Source organism: Notolabrus celidotus, chromosome 19 (genome assembly GCF_009762535.1).
Source record: "Notolabrus celidotus isolate fNotCel1 chromosome 19, fNotCel1.pri, whole genome shotgun sequence".
Taxonomy (NCBI): Eukaryota; Metazoa; Chordata; class Actinopteri; order Labriformes; family Labridae; genus Notolabrus; species Notolabrus celidotus.
Genome location: NC_048290.1, coordinates 9,065,579 through 9,082,542, shown reverse-complemented (window position 1 = coordinate 9,082,542; position 16,964 = coordinate 9,065,579). Strand labels below are relative to the sequence as shown.

Below are 16,964 nucleotides of genomic sequence, written 5' to 3'. Positions count from 1 at the left end.
CCAATTGACTTGGTATTTTCGTTGGTATGTTTTTAGACTTGATGATTACATTGGTATTTTGGCAACCCAACCTTTTGAGTTCAGAAGTTTTTGGCAAATCTCTCCCAGCCTGTCGGCTCTCTCAGGCTCATTATGCAACTCTTCTCGGGATGATACTCGCTTCAAATCCCCGACAGTAACTTTCTGTGACTATCTCTAAGTCAGAGAGAAGGAGAGGCGTCACTTATTCAAGTTGAGGTTAGTCATCATAAACATTCGCCCCCATTCCTCTGACTTTAAATGAAGCTTCACACACAACAGGAACTGGCGCACTCTCATACTTCCCCACTCAAAGAGAGAGTCGAGGATTAAAAAATCTCCAAGTGAAAGGGCTCATGTCCAAATATTTCCAAATGGTAGCATACCAAGTCTTAAGGGGCTGGGGGAAGACAGCTGCTGACACTAACACAGTGACAGAGTAACCCTGTTTGCTGGAAAAACATGAATGAAGAAAGTGACATGAATAGATGTCTGTGATTTCTGCTGTTCGTGTGTCTTCCCTCTGGAGTGGATTCTGCTCTCTCGGCACACTTGAACATAACTCTTGAGTAAAGTGCATGCTTCAGCTAAGTGTGGATTTACTCAGCTTTGTGCATGAGAGGACAAATGCTGTTTCTGACACAAGGGAAATGTGTGAGTCGATGGGTAATTTTCTAAAGCTCCTTTGCTATGACTCTTGCTCACTGGCAGGAATATGCACACTGAGCATCAAAGACACACTATATTCGGGTTACAAAAAGGTTCATGTGTTGACTCAGCAGTGACAATGAGCCATGGAGAGATTTCAACACTGCAGAAGGGAATATTCTGCAATGTCAAATAGCCAGTGTTCTTGAATAACACTTGTGTAAAAGGACTATTTTGTGTTTATAGTTTGAATGTGAGTGCTGATGTACACGACAGATTTAAAGGTTCTGTTTTTTACGTGTTTATCTAATGCAGTGGTCATCTCTGGAAGGAGGCAACCCATATATTTCTATGAATGTCTATCTTTAGTTATTTGTCCTCCTTTCTGTGCCAAATTTAAAATAATCCAAATGATAAGTGCCAAGATGCAGAGCGAAACACATGGGAACCATTGTTTTTAAATGCTTTTATGCAACAGCCAGGACACTGCAGAGGCATTCTTTGCAGATCGCCTGTACTTGACAAAGCTGATCTGCATATAATTAAACACATTTGGAGTTGACTGAATACAAAGTATTTGCCTCTAAGGTACTCTGGAGAAATGCAATCAAAAGTGAACTAATTTGTCAAGATGTAAAATGTTATGATTAAGCATGTATTCCCCTTGCCTTCAGGACACCATTCAAATTTTCATTTAATAAGAGATTACGCAAAAAGGTTCTCATAACTACACAGAGTGGTACACAGGAGTAATCCCACAGGGGAATCCATGAATGCCATGTGTGACCATGTTTGTGTCTGAAAACATGTAGAAGACTAGTCAAAGCTGAAAACATTGTTACATTTTAAGGTTAGAGGGGGTATAGAGGTTAGAAGGTTAGAGGTTAGAATTGTAACAGGGTTTTTCTCATCTGGAAATCAACAAATGGAAAAGAGAAATAATTTTCCATGTTATAAAAAGAAGTTCAATTAAATAAAGATTTGTGGCAAGCTGTTTTCATATCAACTGATATTTAAATGCATCTGTAGAGATATAATACTGTGATCCTGGACAAATTTCCTGAAGGTAACAAAGAGGATATTATATTTATTGAATTGCACTTTATTGTATTTTATTATATTGTATTATATTGCATCATATATTCTATATCACAACATATCACATCTATCGTATCATACTGTATTGCATCATATATCATATTAGAATCAAATCAGGTTGTGACGTGTGCATCTGTACTTTAATGTATTGTGTTGTACTGAGTCGTATCCTATCGTATCATTTTGAATAATATCCTATCATTCCAATTAAATCGTATCATCTCGAATGATATATCGTTTCAAGTAATATCGCATCGTTTCGAATGAGATCATAGCGTTTTGAACAAGCGGCAACCTCTGGTCTCAAACTATGAAGCCCATGCGGAAGTGTTATAAACTGCAATTCATCAAGAATCCGCTTGAGGCTGGCTGCAGAAACACCGGAAACACATAGACCCCAATTCAAAAAGACGATCTTTGCAGCAGAAATAAACATGTTTACAGCCTGGTTCGAAAAACAGCTTGGCTACAGTAGCTAATTTCTTTATCAGCACACACTGTAAGGGGGTTGAATTTTTTTTCTAACACGACGTTTAGAAGATATTAAGATTACAAGTTTTTGCCCAAATAAGGACATGACTGACTTGACTCCCGGACGTGAACACAGCCGTTGGCTAGGAGGCTCAAACTCCGCCCCTTTATGTCACACTCTGCCTGGTTGAGTTCCGCATTTCCAATATGGCTGCCGCCGTCGATTGGCTTCAAAACAGTGCTCAGGAACAGATGGGTGGCGTCATGGATACTACGTCCATATTTTATACAGTCTATGGTTTTGAATGACATCCTATCATTTGGAATGATACTGTATTGTTTCCTTTCCTACTGTATCGTATAAAGTAGGTAAAGTGAAGTGTATTTAATAACGCTGTTCACAGACAAAAGTCATGAAGTGCTTTAACATCCTATTTCATCGTTTCATGTTGTATCGCATCATACCATATCATATCAGGCAGTACTGTGTTGCATCACGTATTGTGGCTTTAAATGTGATCATTATATTGGTTCATGAAAAACTTTCTTTAAAGCTGGGGTTGGCAGTCAGATTTAGATACACTTTTCGTTATACTGGTTAAAATTATATTTATGTCCCGATGGTAATCAATACATAATGTGTTCTTAAAAAAGAGTGAAGAAAAGCTGCTATCTACAGCCGGAGTAAACCTGGGAAAACACCAACCAATCACCGTTTTTTGGGTCCCCAAATTTTAAACCAATCAGATCCCGTTCTGCCGTTCTCCCCGCCTCCTGCGCGTACATTTCCCCGGCGTGCACTCCGAGCCGAGTCCCCGTCCCCTGCCACTGCTTCCCCTGACTCTACTGACTGCCCCTCTCGCTCCACCTCGGGCCTGTCCCTGACCCGATGAGGTGCTTTGCTCAGGACTGTAGTCCGGATCAGAGTCTAAAAAGCTCTCACCACGGGGGCTCTGACAAGCAAAAGTCTCTCCTGATGCCTTCACTAACTGTCAACACTGTAGGAATTAAGAACATCTACACTGAACATGTTTAACAAACAGTAGAGTTGTTACAGTATTACATGTGTTATAGCTTTTCTCCTGATATCGTGTCACCAGTACAACTGGATAATGCGAGCATGACAGTTGTGAGTACTAACAGCAGCCATGTTTGTTTGTGTTTTTAACTTTCACTATGATAATGTTTTGGTGAGGACCGGTTTTGAATCAGTCACGATCATATGGTCGCAAGTCAACGGCGCTCGTGCATGTGAGCGGGGGGCATCGTTTTGGAGGAGCTCCGAGGGAGGAGGGGGAGGGGTTAGACGGAGTCCTGAGGAAATGCTACACTCATATTCATGCTAGTTTTCCGAGACTACCAACCCCAGCTTTAACTGAAAGCTCTTGGTTATAGTTAGTTATATGATACATAAGAAGATAGCTTTACAGCTGCATATCTTTCCATGAATCCCTCATGTACATAGGGTTTTCTTTGTACAAGATAACTTATGATTCAATCCCCACCATCAAAAGATGACAGTCTTTTTATCTTGTGTTTCATTTAGCCTTTAAGAAAAGTGATCAAATGAGAGTTAGAGACAGAAAGTTATAAGACTGCTGCCACAAAGCTCCTGTTTGTTTCTGAGCAGGGTGAAGTCATCTCATGAGGATGTGGGCACTTTTTCCATTTACACTTAAACATATGACAACAGAGCACTAACCTATCTCATCTGGGGAACATTACTGAACCCATATTTAAGGTTTGTGAGAATCTGGTTCGAGGGTGAGAACTGAGTGAAAGGGATGTGCTGTATTGAGCTGGCAAAGTGTGAACATACCCTAAGAGAGAGATGCTTGGGACGTGTTGTTTTTAACGTTCTCGCCAATAAAGCCTTAATAATGAACACAAACATGATGAGGGAGAGAGAGCTGTAACATTTGCTTTCCCTTTTAAGAAACAAGTAAAGCGTAATCACTTTCCATTTGTTAACGGATGTGTCATGTAAACCAGGGGGAATACTCTATGAGGGCCATGGTATATATAATTTGGAGTGGTGTTTTTACCACGTCTTTACTGATCAATATGCTGGTTGGATCAATATTGTTGGGGTAAATCCCATTGACTTACGTGACTTAGAAGGCTTGCAAAGCTGTTATGTTATTGACCGTATTGACCACTGCAGCGTGTGTATATGTGTTCTTGCATTCAGCTGGGTGCACCTAATCGACTGAGAAAATGATAGTAAAGAGGCAAGGAGAGCAGCACTGTGCATGTGAACATACATGTAGGCTGCAAAGAATTATTTAGAAGGGTTTGACTCTTATGTTGGCAACACTTGAAAGCTGAAATATAGGATGAAGTTCAGAAGTTCACTCCAAAGTAGTTCAATTATTGGATAATAATCCAAATACAGGACAAGTTCTGGGTCATTTGCACTTCTGGGTAATCAGTTCCATTTTTCAATCTTTACAGATATGGGCAGAAATACACACAGGGCCACACGTGAACACACAGCCATGCAGATAGAAGGATCAAAGACTCTCAGCTTGTCTCTCTTTCATCTGCTGATGAAATGAAGCCCTCATGCACAACAGGTGTGACGTCTTCACACAAAGCTATTTATCCCCTTTTAATCACCTTTCAGTGAAACTCAAACAAACCCCCCCTTGGAGAGCTTTCAAATCGATGACGTAGACTGGCTGTCTTTGGTGTTCATAAAAAATAAAAAATGAAGGCAGGGGGAAGGAAAATAAAAGGACGCTGGAAATAAAGTCTGATATGTTTACAATACAAGGAAGCAATTATCAGAGATCCACACCTCCAAACAGTGTTCCAGAGGTCCTTATACTCGCCCATCTGAAGTTTTGACAGATTGGCACTCACCAGCAATTAAAAAAACAACCCCTGAAATAGAAATTGACTTAAAAAAAAAGAAAAGCTGGGAGTAGATTTCCCCAGGCAACTTTTGAATGACCGAATTGGGCCACAGTCATTTCTTTCACAACAGCAGACCTCTAAATCAGGGCTGTCAAAGCTCAATGAGAGCTACACACACTGTTTGTTACAGCGTACTCTTTACAACAAACAGCAAACCTTGGAAGTAAAAGTTCCTGGATTCATCTTTGTAGCTTTTTTCCCCCAAAGAATCATAAAACCTTACATTCACTCACTTTGCACTTACTCACCTTCTTTACTACCGAATCTAATCAATACACAGTTGCCTTTATCTTGCACGTTTGCACATTTGTTCAGATTCTACTTCCCCTACAACTGCTATTCTGTTTCTTTTCATCAGTATGTCATTTGTACTGCTGCTATTTTGTTTTTTTAAGAGTTCTACTGAGGGAGAGCTGGACACTCACTTTGTTGTACCTGGTGCAATGGCAATAAAGAGGATTTGGCATTATTTGGTTCAAGACTAAATGTATTGAACTCAATTTGATTCAATGAAGTTAGGTGCTTCAAAATAAGTCCAATATTTCTACACATGTGGAAATGTAGAAGGAACTTAAAGCATCAATAATCAATGGGTCTCATTTAGAGAGCGTGAGTTAATCGATTTGTGTAGATTTGCACATTGAAACCTTTGATACAAAAACATGTTCACATGAATGTTTATAATTACATCTGACTATTGTGAACATAACAGAGAACAATATGAATAAAAAATGTCATCTTAAATGATTAAAAGCAATATTTATGTGCATTAAGACCCAATATTTCTTTATTAGGAGTACATAGTAATGTGGGTAATATAGTGAAGAATCAACCCACTAAGAATTGTCAACTACTGTCGATTTTCCTCAAGTATACGTAGTGTTATGGTATGGTTATGATTCTTTCAGCATTGTGTTATGATACAGTGAATGAAAAATTCAGCATCAAACAGAACTCTATTTAAGTCGTTTTTTAACAAAATAGTAACAAAACCGGCTCCTGCTTATCCAGAATCCCTCATCCAGGTCTATACTAGGGATGGGTACCGAATTCGGTACTTTTATAGGTACCGACCGGATTGCGTCGGTACTACCGAGTACCGACTCACGTAACATCAAACGGTACCATGTTTCGGTACCTGAACGCATCCCTGTGACTGTGAGGGAGTAGAAGAGTAGGATATTTTCCATACTTTCGCCCTGCAATAAAGCTTGAAACTGATCGGGTGAACGTCTCTGCTCTCTGCTCTCGCTGGAGTGCGCCAAACGGAGCCTGCAGCTGACAGGCGTGCGCACTCACTGCGAAGCAGAGCAGCAGGAGGATTACGTTTATTTTCTACTGTCTATGGTTGAGATGGACCCTCTCGATCCGACTACCTGCCCTGTTTATAACCTTTCCTGTGTGTGTGAATGCCCAACAAGTAAGTTGTGTGTCCTGTTATTATAAAGAGACGGAGAACTGACTTTTTCCCGTCCGCAGGCATTCACTTGTGTTAATTGATAAACTCCTGAAAGAGCAATTAGACGCCACGAGCACGTGTCAGCTAATATATATAATCACCTATATAATCCTGTTTCTATTCATTTCATGTTAAATTAAATAAATATGTTAAATTAAACAAATTTGAGATTTTTTTTTTAAATTAACATTTATTACCACATAAAAACACAAAAGTACCGAAAATTGGTACCGTTGAGTACGATACCGATTCCAAGGTACCGGGTATCGGTACCGTAACGGTTCAAATGTGAAAGGTACCCATCCCTAGTCTATACTCCCTACTGCCCGTCCTTCTCTGACAATAAAACCTGGTACTGACGTGTCAACAGGGCGTTAAGTCACTAGCTAGAATCTTCTCCTTTGTTTTCCTCTGCTGGAATGAATTACCAGGCTCTGGAGTCCCTTTCTACCTTTAAAGTAAAAGATAAAGATCAAGCTCTTTTGAAACACCTACGCAACTAAGCTAGACTCTAATCCTCTGTGGTCCCCAGAGGTAGAATGAGCCACCCAGCTATATTTGATCCACTGAGTCCTATTCTACATTTGATAAAGTTTTAGATACGACACTTAGGTGAAATGCCTCTGCACTCTGTGCTACTGATGCTATTGATGCTAATTATGATGATGTTGATGACAAATGCATAGATGATGATGATGATAATCGTGATGATATTGACACTAAGTGGATACCTGGAGGAAGATTGATGTTGTTGCAGTGGAAGTGGTGTAAATTCAAAATTGAAAATAAAACACTACTACTACTACTAATTCAAATAGTAATTAGAATATAATATATTTTTTTAAATAAATACATATACATTTAAAAAAAATGATAATAATGACAATAAAGGGTAAATAAATGAAATGAAATGGTTTGCCTGTGGTCAGTGGCACTTACTAATGTTGTTTCCTCCTTTCTAGATCCTTGTTTGTGTCGTACTTACTCTCAGATGTACGTCACTTTGGAAAAAATCATAAATTGTAGCTTCTCATTGAGGTAGAGCATTTAGCGACTATTCACTCTAAATATTAATGCAACGAACAAAACCTTGAATTGGGCTTCAGAGACAGAGAATTCCCTCTGGAGTCAGTAGAAACCAAATACAGAGTGAAGGCTGTACTAACATACATCAGGGGGACAGACACAGGACTCTGTATATTGATGCTAATGTTGCTGCATATCTGCTCAGTGTGAATGCAAGCTACGGTGATTGCTGACAAACATGAAAAAAGGTTCGTTAATATTTTTCCACAGCAAGTGTTAAAAAAAACAGTAGAAACATATCCTCATCTAAAAGCATGAAGTATAATGACACTTGTTTTTAGGGAAAACTGTTCCTGTCATCAACAAATGCTCAGTACTGTCCCTTTATCACTAGAAAGCTAGCCCACTGAGTGTGCTTTTTTGTGAATGAACACAATTACTACACTAACAAGGCTGTCAACACAGTGTAGTTTGTATGTGTGTAGTTCAGGAGCAGGAGCCTTCTTTTCCTCAGAAACTTCCCTCTTTTAGTCTAACTGAGTATAGCAAAGCAGGGTTTACAATGACCTGAGTTGACTCTCCACTGAAGCAACTATTGAAAAACCTCCAGATAAGAGGCAGCATTAAAGTCACCCAATGTAATATCCTAAAGACGGGTGAGCAAGCTGCAGGAAAGTGTCATATGCTACTGACTGAATGTGTTCGCTTGGGAGTGTGTGATGTTCCCAGGGTAGCTGTGATGGGGGCATGCACAAATATATGCATTCCCATGTGTTCATGTGTTTAGCGATTCATCTCCTGCCTGAAATGAAACTGGAAACAGTCCTAGATGTGTGCGTCCATGTGTCATACCTGTTCAAAATGAGGACCGGGAGGCTCCCTCCTGTGAAGCTGGAGCTGCTTGTCAATGTTGTCCTTCAGGCACTGACACACGCGGCGCTTCTGGTCGGCAGAATAGGCTTCCAGGCTGAGCAGGCAGTCACACTTCTAGAAACAGAGAGAGGGACAGAGAGAGAAAGAGAGAGAGGGGAGAGAGGAAGAGGAGAGAGAGGGGTGGAGGAAAAAGACAGTGGGCAATTAGGCATCTCCTGTCAGAACAGAGAAGAAGAAGTGTCTGATCTTTGGATGTGGGCTCCAGATGGGTGTAGAATTGGAGAATAACAGAAGAAAGTACCAGAGAACATAAGAAAAATAAGGCAGGCAGAGGACTTTAACTGTTGAGGGTACATGCAAGCAAGTTATAGTGTGCTGAGGAGAGTAAAATCAACAAAGTATTCATACTGGCACCAGCCATACTAGTACAGTCTGTGCTGTCACAGACTGCTTGTATCCCCCCAGACGTTCCTCTTTGCACTTGCCGTTGTCATCCCAACTTTGTTTTCCTGACACCACAGACTGTAAAGTGGCACAGCCCTCTGGGTAGCAAAAAATGCCAGCATTAGTGAAATTAGATAATGGGGCAGTATTGACTTTTGCACAGAATTTGATATGCTGACAAAATGAGTACGTGACCAATGGCAAGATGGCGCTCCCACAGGAGAACAAATCAATAAAGCCCGCTGGGAAGAACATAAGAATATTCCACGAGCAGTGGTTTTGAATCGGAAGGGCTTGGTCAGATAGCTTTTCACTCCAAATGACACAGCTACCCCTCGAGGGAACTCTCCGGAATCTGTGTTGATGTCCAGACTGAATCTCTTTATAGTTTAATGGCCCCATTTGTTTTTCAGTCATGATCCTGCCTGAGTACTTTTGAAGAAAGACAGATCTTCTAAAATAACAAAATAATTCTTTAAACAGCAAACTGGTTTATGTTAGCCTTGACAACCACTATGTTTCAGGGGTGTTCACAAGAAGTGTGGAGTATTCCTGTGGGAGTATGTTTCTATTTAAGTCGATGGAGCACATTCAGGGTCAAGCACTGATTTGGATGAGAAGATCTGGTGTCCAGTTGTGTTGGGGTCAGGACTATGCTCAGGCCATTCCAGTTCCTCTGCAGTAAAATGTCCATCTATGTCTTTATGGACCCGGATATATGCACAGGGTTGGCACAGTCATGCTTTAATAGAAAAAAACCTTCCTGAAACTGTTGCCATGAAATTTAAAGTGCAAAAATTGGCTAAAATGTATTTCTGTCCAACAGGAGGTACCTTGAGAAAAAAAGCAATGTCCTGAAAAAACAGCCTCAGACCATTACCCCTAACCCCAGAAACTATCTACCAAACTGCAATAGAGCCTTTGCATTTTACAACCTTCATCTGACCAAAAGACTGAGTCATCAAGTGGCAACCTCTGATGCCGATGCCATAGTGCAAAAAAACTGCACTTCCTCTAATGTCCACTTGAGGCTGGCTCCAAAAGTGGATGAATCCACTTTAAATTAAAAAAAAATAATAAAAAGTTTACAGACTACGTCCATTTTGTATACAGTCTATGGTTGTGATTGCTCCCTCCAAAGAACAAGTTTCTACCTCTCCAGAGTCCAGTCACGAAATCTGTCACAAAACTCTGGCTAATGCTTAGCATCAAGTATTGTAATGTCAGGCTTATATAAACAAAACATATTTCCTGTAGGTCATGTTGCTCAGCCTTTGGGCTGATGATGTGAAAAGGCAGACAGAAGTTGATATGCAGAGAGCGATCAGACAGATGATGGATGGTTCCTACATGTAATGTGCTTCTGAATTCATTGGCCGTGCTCTTTGAGGCTGTGTGGTCTACCCCTTCATGGCTGAGCTGTTATCCCTCCTAGGGGCGAGCACAACACAAAAATAGCACTTAAATTGACCTGGGTGGCTCTAATAGAGAGAAAAGTTTCATGAAGTGACTTGAGGGAAGGTTGGAATCCTGTAAAAGTCAGTAATATCTTTGTGACCCCTTCTAAACAATGCATGTTTGTCCATGGAGATATTTAGTCTATGAGCTAGATTCCACATTTAGAAATTGACGTGGCTGAAAGTTGAAGCCTCCAGTCAATAATCAATGGGGGTCTGACTTTGTTCAAAGACTGTATTGTTTCAACATTTTATAACATTTAGTTGTTGGAATTTGGAGGAAACACCAAATTTGGTAAATATGCCTTCTACTAAAAAAAATAATACAATTTGGTGCACACGGGCAATATGGCCACAAATCTAAATCGTGATTAATTTCACATTTTAACCTCTATTTAAAATAAATGAAAAATGTATTTGGTTTGTTTTTGTTTTTTTCTCTCATAGTTCATTAACATGGTTTGTACTGTAACTATGCTCAACTTTTAAAGTTGGGATAATTTTTCTAATGGAAGAGTATATTTTTTTTGCTATTTTAGATTTGAAGGAAACACTGGAATTAACTATTAATAGTTGTTGAATTTTTTGAACAATTGAAATCAAAGCACACATCACTTAAAATGAAAACGTCTAATAAAAAAGGACTACATTTAACTTTTGATGTTAAAAGCATGTCACCTAAAAAAGTAGAAAAACTTTAAATTGGATATTTTTCATTTCATGTAGCACTTTTACATTTTTCTTTGTGGAAGCACCTGTCGCTGGGCACTTGTCTGTGTCTCTTTGTTTTGAGTCATGCACTGTTCAAATTTGGTGTCGTGATTGTGCCTCAAGTGCTGAAACAGATTGGTGGTATTATATTTGGTTGTTTGAACTGTTTATTTTTGACTTCCTTTGTTTGGTCGTCTTCACTTATGCCAAAGTGTGTCCAAACAACAGACAGCAGTTTTCATTGGCTGCTCGAGTTGTTCAGTTTGTTTGGTGTCTGAGTTCTCCATGTTGCGTCCATGTCGCAGACTGGATGAGGTCAAGTCACGTGGCTACTCACGCAATTTTTTTTAAAATAAAAGCTCAGCACTAGTACATTGATATGGCTGTTTTCTGATACATCGGTTATGGCTTTAGATCAGTAAAACACACATGGTTTTAAGAGTGCAATCTACCAGAACACTCATACACACGCACATCAGCTCCTCTCTACCACTTTTGCTGTTGTATCACTCGGGTATTTTCAGCCACACAATAGTTCCCATAATCCCTCCCTTCTCTCATTTAAGCCACAAGGAAATGAAAGGAACCCATTGTGCTGAAGTACAGTTTAGTTTCTATTTTCTCCTCTTTCCAACTCGATTACTTCCATCTACCTCAGTTGCTCTGCTTCAGGCGATGTCAGGAAAAACATTTGTGTCCTGACATTTTTGGGTTCGAGTCAGACCACAAATAGGATTTTTTCCATTTTGTGCAAGTCCTCAGAGACAGACTATAGTCCTCAGGGCTTTTTTTTTTTTGATGCTCTGTGCCCTGGTCAGGGCTGAATAATGATGATAGTTGATTTGCCTGTTTCCTGGCTGCATGGGCTTTTGCATGACCTGCTGTGCATCTATCACATGGACTATCTGTCTCTTTCAATAAAACTCAATGTCATGCTGAAGATGGGGATGCTGCTGTTGTAGGGTTGGTGTTTAAGTCTTGTCATCGTCAAAGAGAATAAAAGGTATTCAAAGCCTACATTTTTGGGAGCCATCGCAAGACTGTTTTGCTTTCATCTTGTATCCAGTTTACCGCGTAAAAGACACACGTTTAATTAAAAGTGTGAAATGTTAAGGTATCGAGGTAAAATAACAAAACAAAAATGTATGAGGTACAGCAAGAGGCAGAGGGAATAGAGAGAAATGATAAAGATGAACATTTCAAACTGAGAAATAAAAGACATAAGACAGAGAGCCATGTTAGAAAGCTAAAACATTTATTAAATTTAGCTTGAATGTTTTCAGCTGCACAGTGGGATGATGAAATAGAGGCTTCTCCAGAGAAGACATACATCAATGCTCATGTTCTTTGATATCCATCACTTGGACTGGATCCCAGTTTATAAGAGATGAACAGATGCCGGAGTACTTTGAACACATGCCCACACACAAAACACTGTCTTAAAAGTAAACACTCATCTGCATAACAAACCCTAATGATGCTTCTCTGTGAAAATCTCATCAAGTCACTTCATGGGGGGGTTTCTTTCACTTCGTTCCAAAAAGTCTACCTTCTGTGGATGTGCTTACAGGACATGTGAGATTGTGGTTACAAAGGAATGGGGGCTCTATTTATTGCAACACTGGTCAGTCCATCACTTTGGTCTGAAACACTCCTAATAAGAACTGAACTGGTGGTCATGACATTTTGCGCAGGGGTCACGGGTTTCTCAGATGATGAATTGGAAAGACTCTGATGCTCCTGAGACATTTCCACTACCAACAAGTCAAAGCCAACCACAATCCAACTGTGAGTGTCCGTTTGGAACCCCGAGATGATGCACCTCAAGGGGTTTATCTTGACATAAATATATTTCTTCTAATTCAATTAAACACCAAACACTAAATGGATGGATTTGGCGAAAATTCAACAAAGACATTAAGGGTGCCACGATGAAACATCCTGGTTATCTTTATCTTATTGACTTTGATTAAGATCCACCATCTACAATCAGGTACGGTTTGTCTAGTGCTTCTGTTTATGGCCATAAAAATTGCAAATACTTCCCATCTACATCAGCTATATATTTTTTGTTTCATTCTATAGTCAAATATGAGCATGCTAACACCCTATATTTATGGTTTACATGTTTAATATTAAAGATGTGCGTGTTTAATCGACTAAAAATTGAAATATTGTCACCTTTGCTAGTGGTCGCCAGAATTACCATGTATTGTCATGTATCAAATGTTGTGCCTAAGATGTAACCCAGTCACCTGCCACTAGTCATGGCTGTTGCTCCAGTTAGTGGTCACTGACATAATGTGATAATACCACCACCAGGACATAAACCAGCACAGATGACGGATGTCAATGCAATGCAATTTGCAACCAGTGCAGACATGTGAGAACCTACGGTTGGTGGTGCTAGCTCTGCTATTGTTAGCCACACTCATTAAAACAATTTGGTTTGATTTACCTGCTGATTCTGGGATTCTGTGTTTAGCCATGTTAAATGCATTAGATAATTCTTGCCTTTAGACCATTTGGCTATCAACATTTAAATTGACCTTTATAAGCAACTACAAAATAAGTCACTTAGGAACATTCCTTATTGATGATACCTTGATACCATGTTCATATTTTGATAGAAATTTAGATTTATAGATCAAGCACGGTTCAATGTATAATCACACAATGCCCCGGGCCTGAAAAGTTCAACCTGTGTCAGGGCAATGAAAATAATTTATCACCCTATGCTTCAATAATATCCCTTATCACCACAAATGTACGTCTGTTGTTCAACCAATTTAAAGCTGAGACAGGCCTGTAGACTTGATTTGTGTCTGCCTTGTTTCCTAGTACAATTAATCTTGGAGTACAAAGATTGAAATGAAAGGAGTTCAAATTTACTCAGTGAATGGAGTTCTCCATCTGACTAATTATCATAACTTGAATTTATGGTCTCCAGGAGACATTAAAGTGAGTAACTCATAAAATGACACAACGAACCTTCAATCTTCTAATATCAACAACACTTTATCTAATGATGCATAATCATTAGCCCTTAATGCTTTTTGAATTTTGTCATAATTGATATGTGATGCACTCATTTCTGATCAAGATCAAATTTGTCTGTTTCACATCCTCACAGCCTGAGTGAATAATAGTTTTGGATGAGGCGATCAAAATCTGGACATACACATTACAGTTTGAACGCTTACATACAGTCTTACTGTAGTCATATGTTTACAACTCTTATAAAAACAGAGAAACATCCAGCTGGGCTCCCTGCTCTGTGAGTCATAGTGGGGCTCAGGTCTCAAAGCAGCATGATGGCTTACATCCTAATCTGTCAAAGAGAGGAAGAGTGCATGTTTACACAAGCTGGGTGTGTAAATATGAGGCTGTGCATACCGCACTGTAAACCACTCAGCGACATCATGCACATAAAGAGAGAAAGGGTGGAAACAACAGATGATGAGAGATGTAGAATGGAATAGAGGCCACTCTTATTATTAGCACAGAAGAGCATTTCCGTTTTGTGTTTTTAAAGTGAACTATGCTCTGCTAGGGGGCCGCTAATGATGACCTTACTTTTATTTATTCTTTTTTGCAATTATTGGACATTTTTGTAGCTAAGCTGTCTAACCGATACACATCACAGACATCATGGTATTACATCAGAATAAATCATCAGTCATGCCAGCAAATGAGTAAACTGTTGACAGCTGGTCACAGACCACATGTTTGAGGCAGGAATTGTCTGGAGCCAGCTGGAGCTTTCTACAATGTTGGCACTGCACTCGTTTACACAGAACAGCTGTCTCAGTTTGAACCTGATTTAAGAGCTACTTCACTTTAGGATGCATGCAGCGTGTTTGAGAAAAATATGAACTGTATATCACCATCTTACTGAATAAATATCATCATAGCAGTGTTGGGACGAAAGCCCTATTTGGACTGTTTTGAGTCTGGAGGGAGTTCAATGGAATCTCCCCGACTCTGCAGAAGCAGGCCACTAGGGATTTTTATGTTAAGGTCATTTGGCTTCTTGGCCTTAAAAGCTTCCGGTCAGCAGCCCAGACTGTGGCTGTTAAAACAATAAGCCTCCATATTCAGAGACAAACTGTCACATGCCAGTTTTAGCAGCAGAATCAGGTTGCAAGTGATTACCCAAAAAGCCATATTAGCAAGAGTAGCTAATTGTTCCCCCTTACTCTGGCTCCAACTTTTCATCACCCGGTTTGTAATCCCCCCCATCCATGAGATAAACATGTGAGCTAATGAAACAAAATTCAATGAATGGCTACTGGCTTGCCGTGGAGTAGCTAAAAATACAGACAGCATTTCCCCTTAATCAGATTGATTAAAGTGCTTGCTGGTTGAAGCCCTCCCCCTGAGCCATCTGGCAGATGAGTTTTCACTGTGTCACTGGGCTGCTGTCAACACAGCTCACCTTAGCTGTTTCACTACAAGTTAGCATGGTGCCACTCACAGCTAAAGTACGTCAAGGTACATTTTTTTCACACTTCTAGGCAGAAATGTCCTAATTGTGATGTTTAATCACAAACTGCAAATGTCACATATGTATTACGTTGCATTTTGAAGATAAGTGAGACAAGAAGTTGGGTTATACTCAAGCGGCAAACTCCGGTCTAAAAATATGAGTCCAATGCGGGAGTGCTAAAAACAGCAGTTCATTGAGGATCTGCTTGAGGCTTGCTCCGGAAGTACCAGAAACTACATACACACCAATTCAAAAAAGACGATTTTTACAGCAGAAATAAACGTGTTTACAGCCTGGTACAAAAGACAAGTGTAGTCCGAAGATATTGAGGTTACGATTCTTCCAATGAGAGGCCCAGGTGACTTGATTGACAGGTGGGAACACTGTAGCTGTTGGCGAGGAGGCATAAAGCCCGCCTCTTTATGTCACACTTGTTCGACAGCAGCAATATGGCTGTCGCCGACGATCGGCCTCAAAACAACGCTTCAGAAACAGATGGGTGACGTCACGGATACTACTCCATATTTTATACAGTCTATGGTTAAACTGACTCTGTAACTGATATATAAAGCAGTTAGCAGCTAACTAGCTTAGCTCAGACTTGAGGCATTTATGTCACAGAATTAATTTTGGACGGGAGAGGAACCTTGCTTGAGTTTAGTCGTTACTGACAACAGAGACTTATGGAAGCCACAGCTCCCACCCAAGAAATATCACACACATAACTAATAAACACAGCTTGTCACTTTTACTTTGTGTGCATCAAATAAACAAGATGTGACATGTGAATTAACAAGTCTCAGTGGTGCTGAAAGGGCTTTTGTTGGACAGTGGTTTCCCCCTACTTTTGTTTCCATGGGGCGCCAGTATGCCTCAGCAGTTCAATCGCGCCACATGTATTATGGCTTTAATCTCTGGGGCGAGCACCCAGGTCTAAATCTAACCTGTTGCCACATGTCATTCACTTCTCTCTCTTTCATCTTTCCTACTCTATCTGCTGTCCTATCCTCTGAAAGAATAAAGGCCTTTAAAGACTCAAAAATCGTCTTTTAACAACAGAACACTGTTGCCAAGTTAAGCTAAGCTGCTGGCTTCAGTTTCATTCTTCGCTAACAGACATAAGAGTGGAATCAATCCAGCTAATTAATTAACTCTGGGGATGAAAGTGAACATAGCAAACACTCAAATCTGATAGGAAGTAAGATATCCGACAATGCAAACATTTGTTTTTGAAAATCAACATCTTGAAATCTATGACAAGAAGCTCAGAATGGATGAACTGATTGTTTATCATCGTTTCCCAAACACAGAGATAAAGAATAGCGATTATAACGCCACCATGAGATACAAA

The 16,964-nt window shown here is 39.9% G+C and overlaps 1 protein-coding gene across 2 annotated transcripts in view; it reads right to left on the bottom strand.

The window, feature by feature from the left end:
- Nucleotides 1-16,964, bottom strand: part of rgs3a (regulator of G protein signaling 3a) — a 122,629-nt gene that overhangs the window by 73,997 nt on the left and 31,668 nt on the right. For both annotated transcript variants that reach the window (XM_034709281.1, XM_034709282.1), the window contains exon 5: nucleotides 8,492-8,626. In XM_034709281.1, coding sequence (XP_034565172.1) covers nucleotides 8,492-8,626 — 135 coding nt within the window. The remainder of the gene's footprint in view (nucleotides 1-8,491; nucleotides 8,627-16,964) is intronic.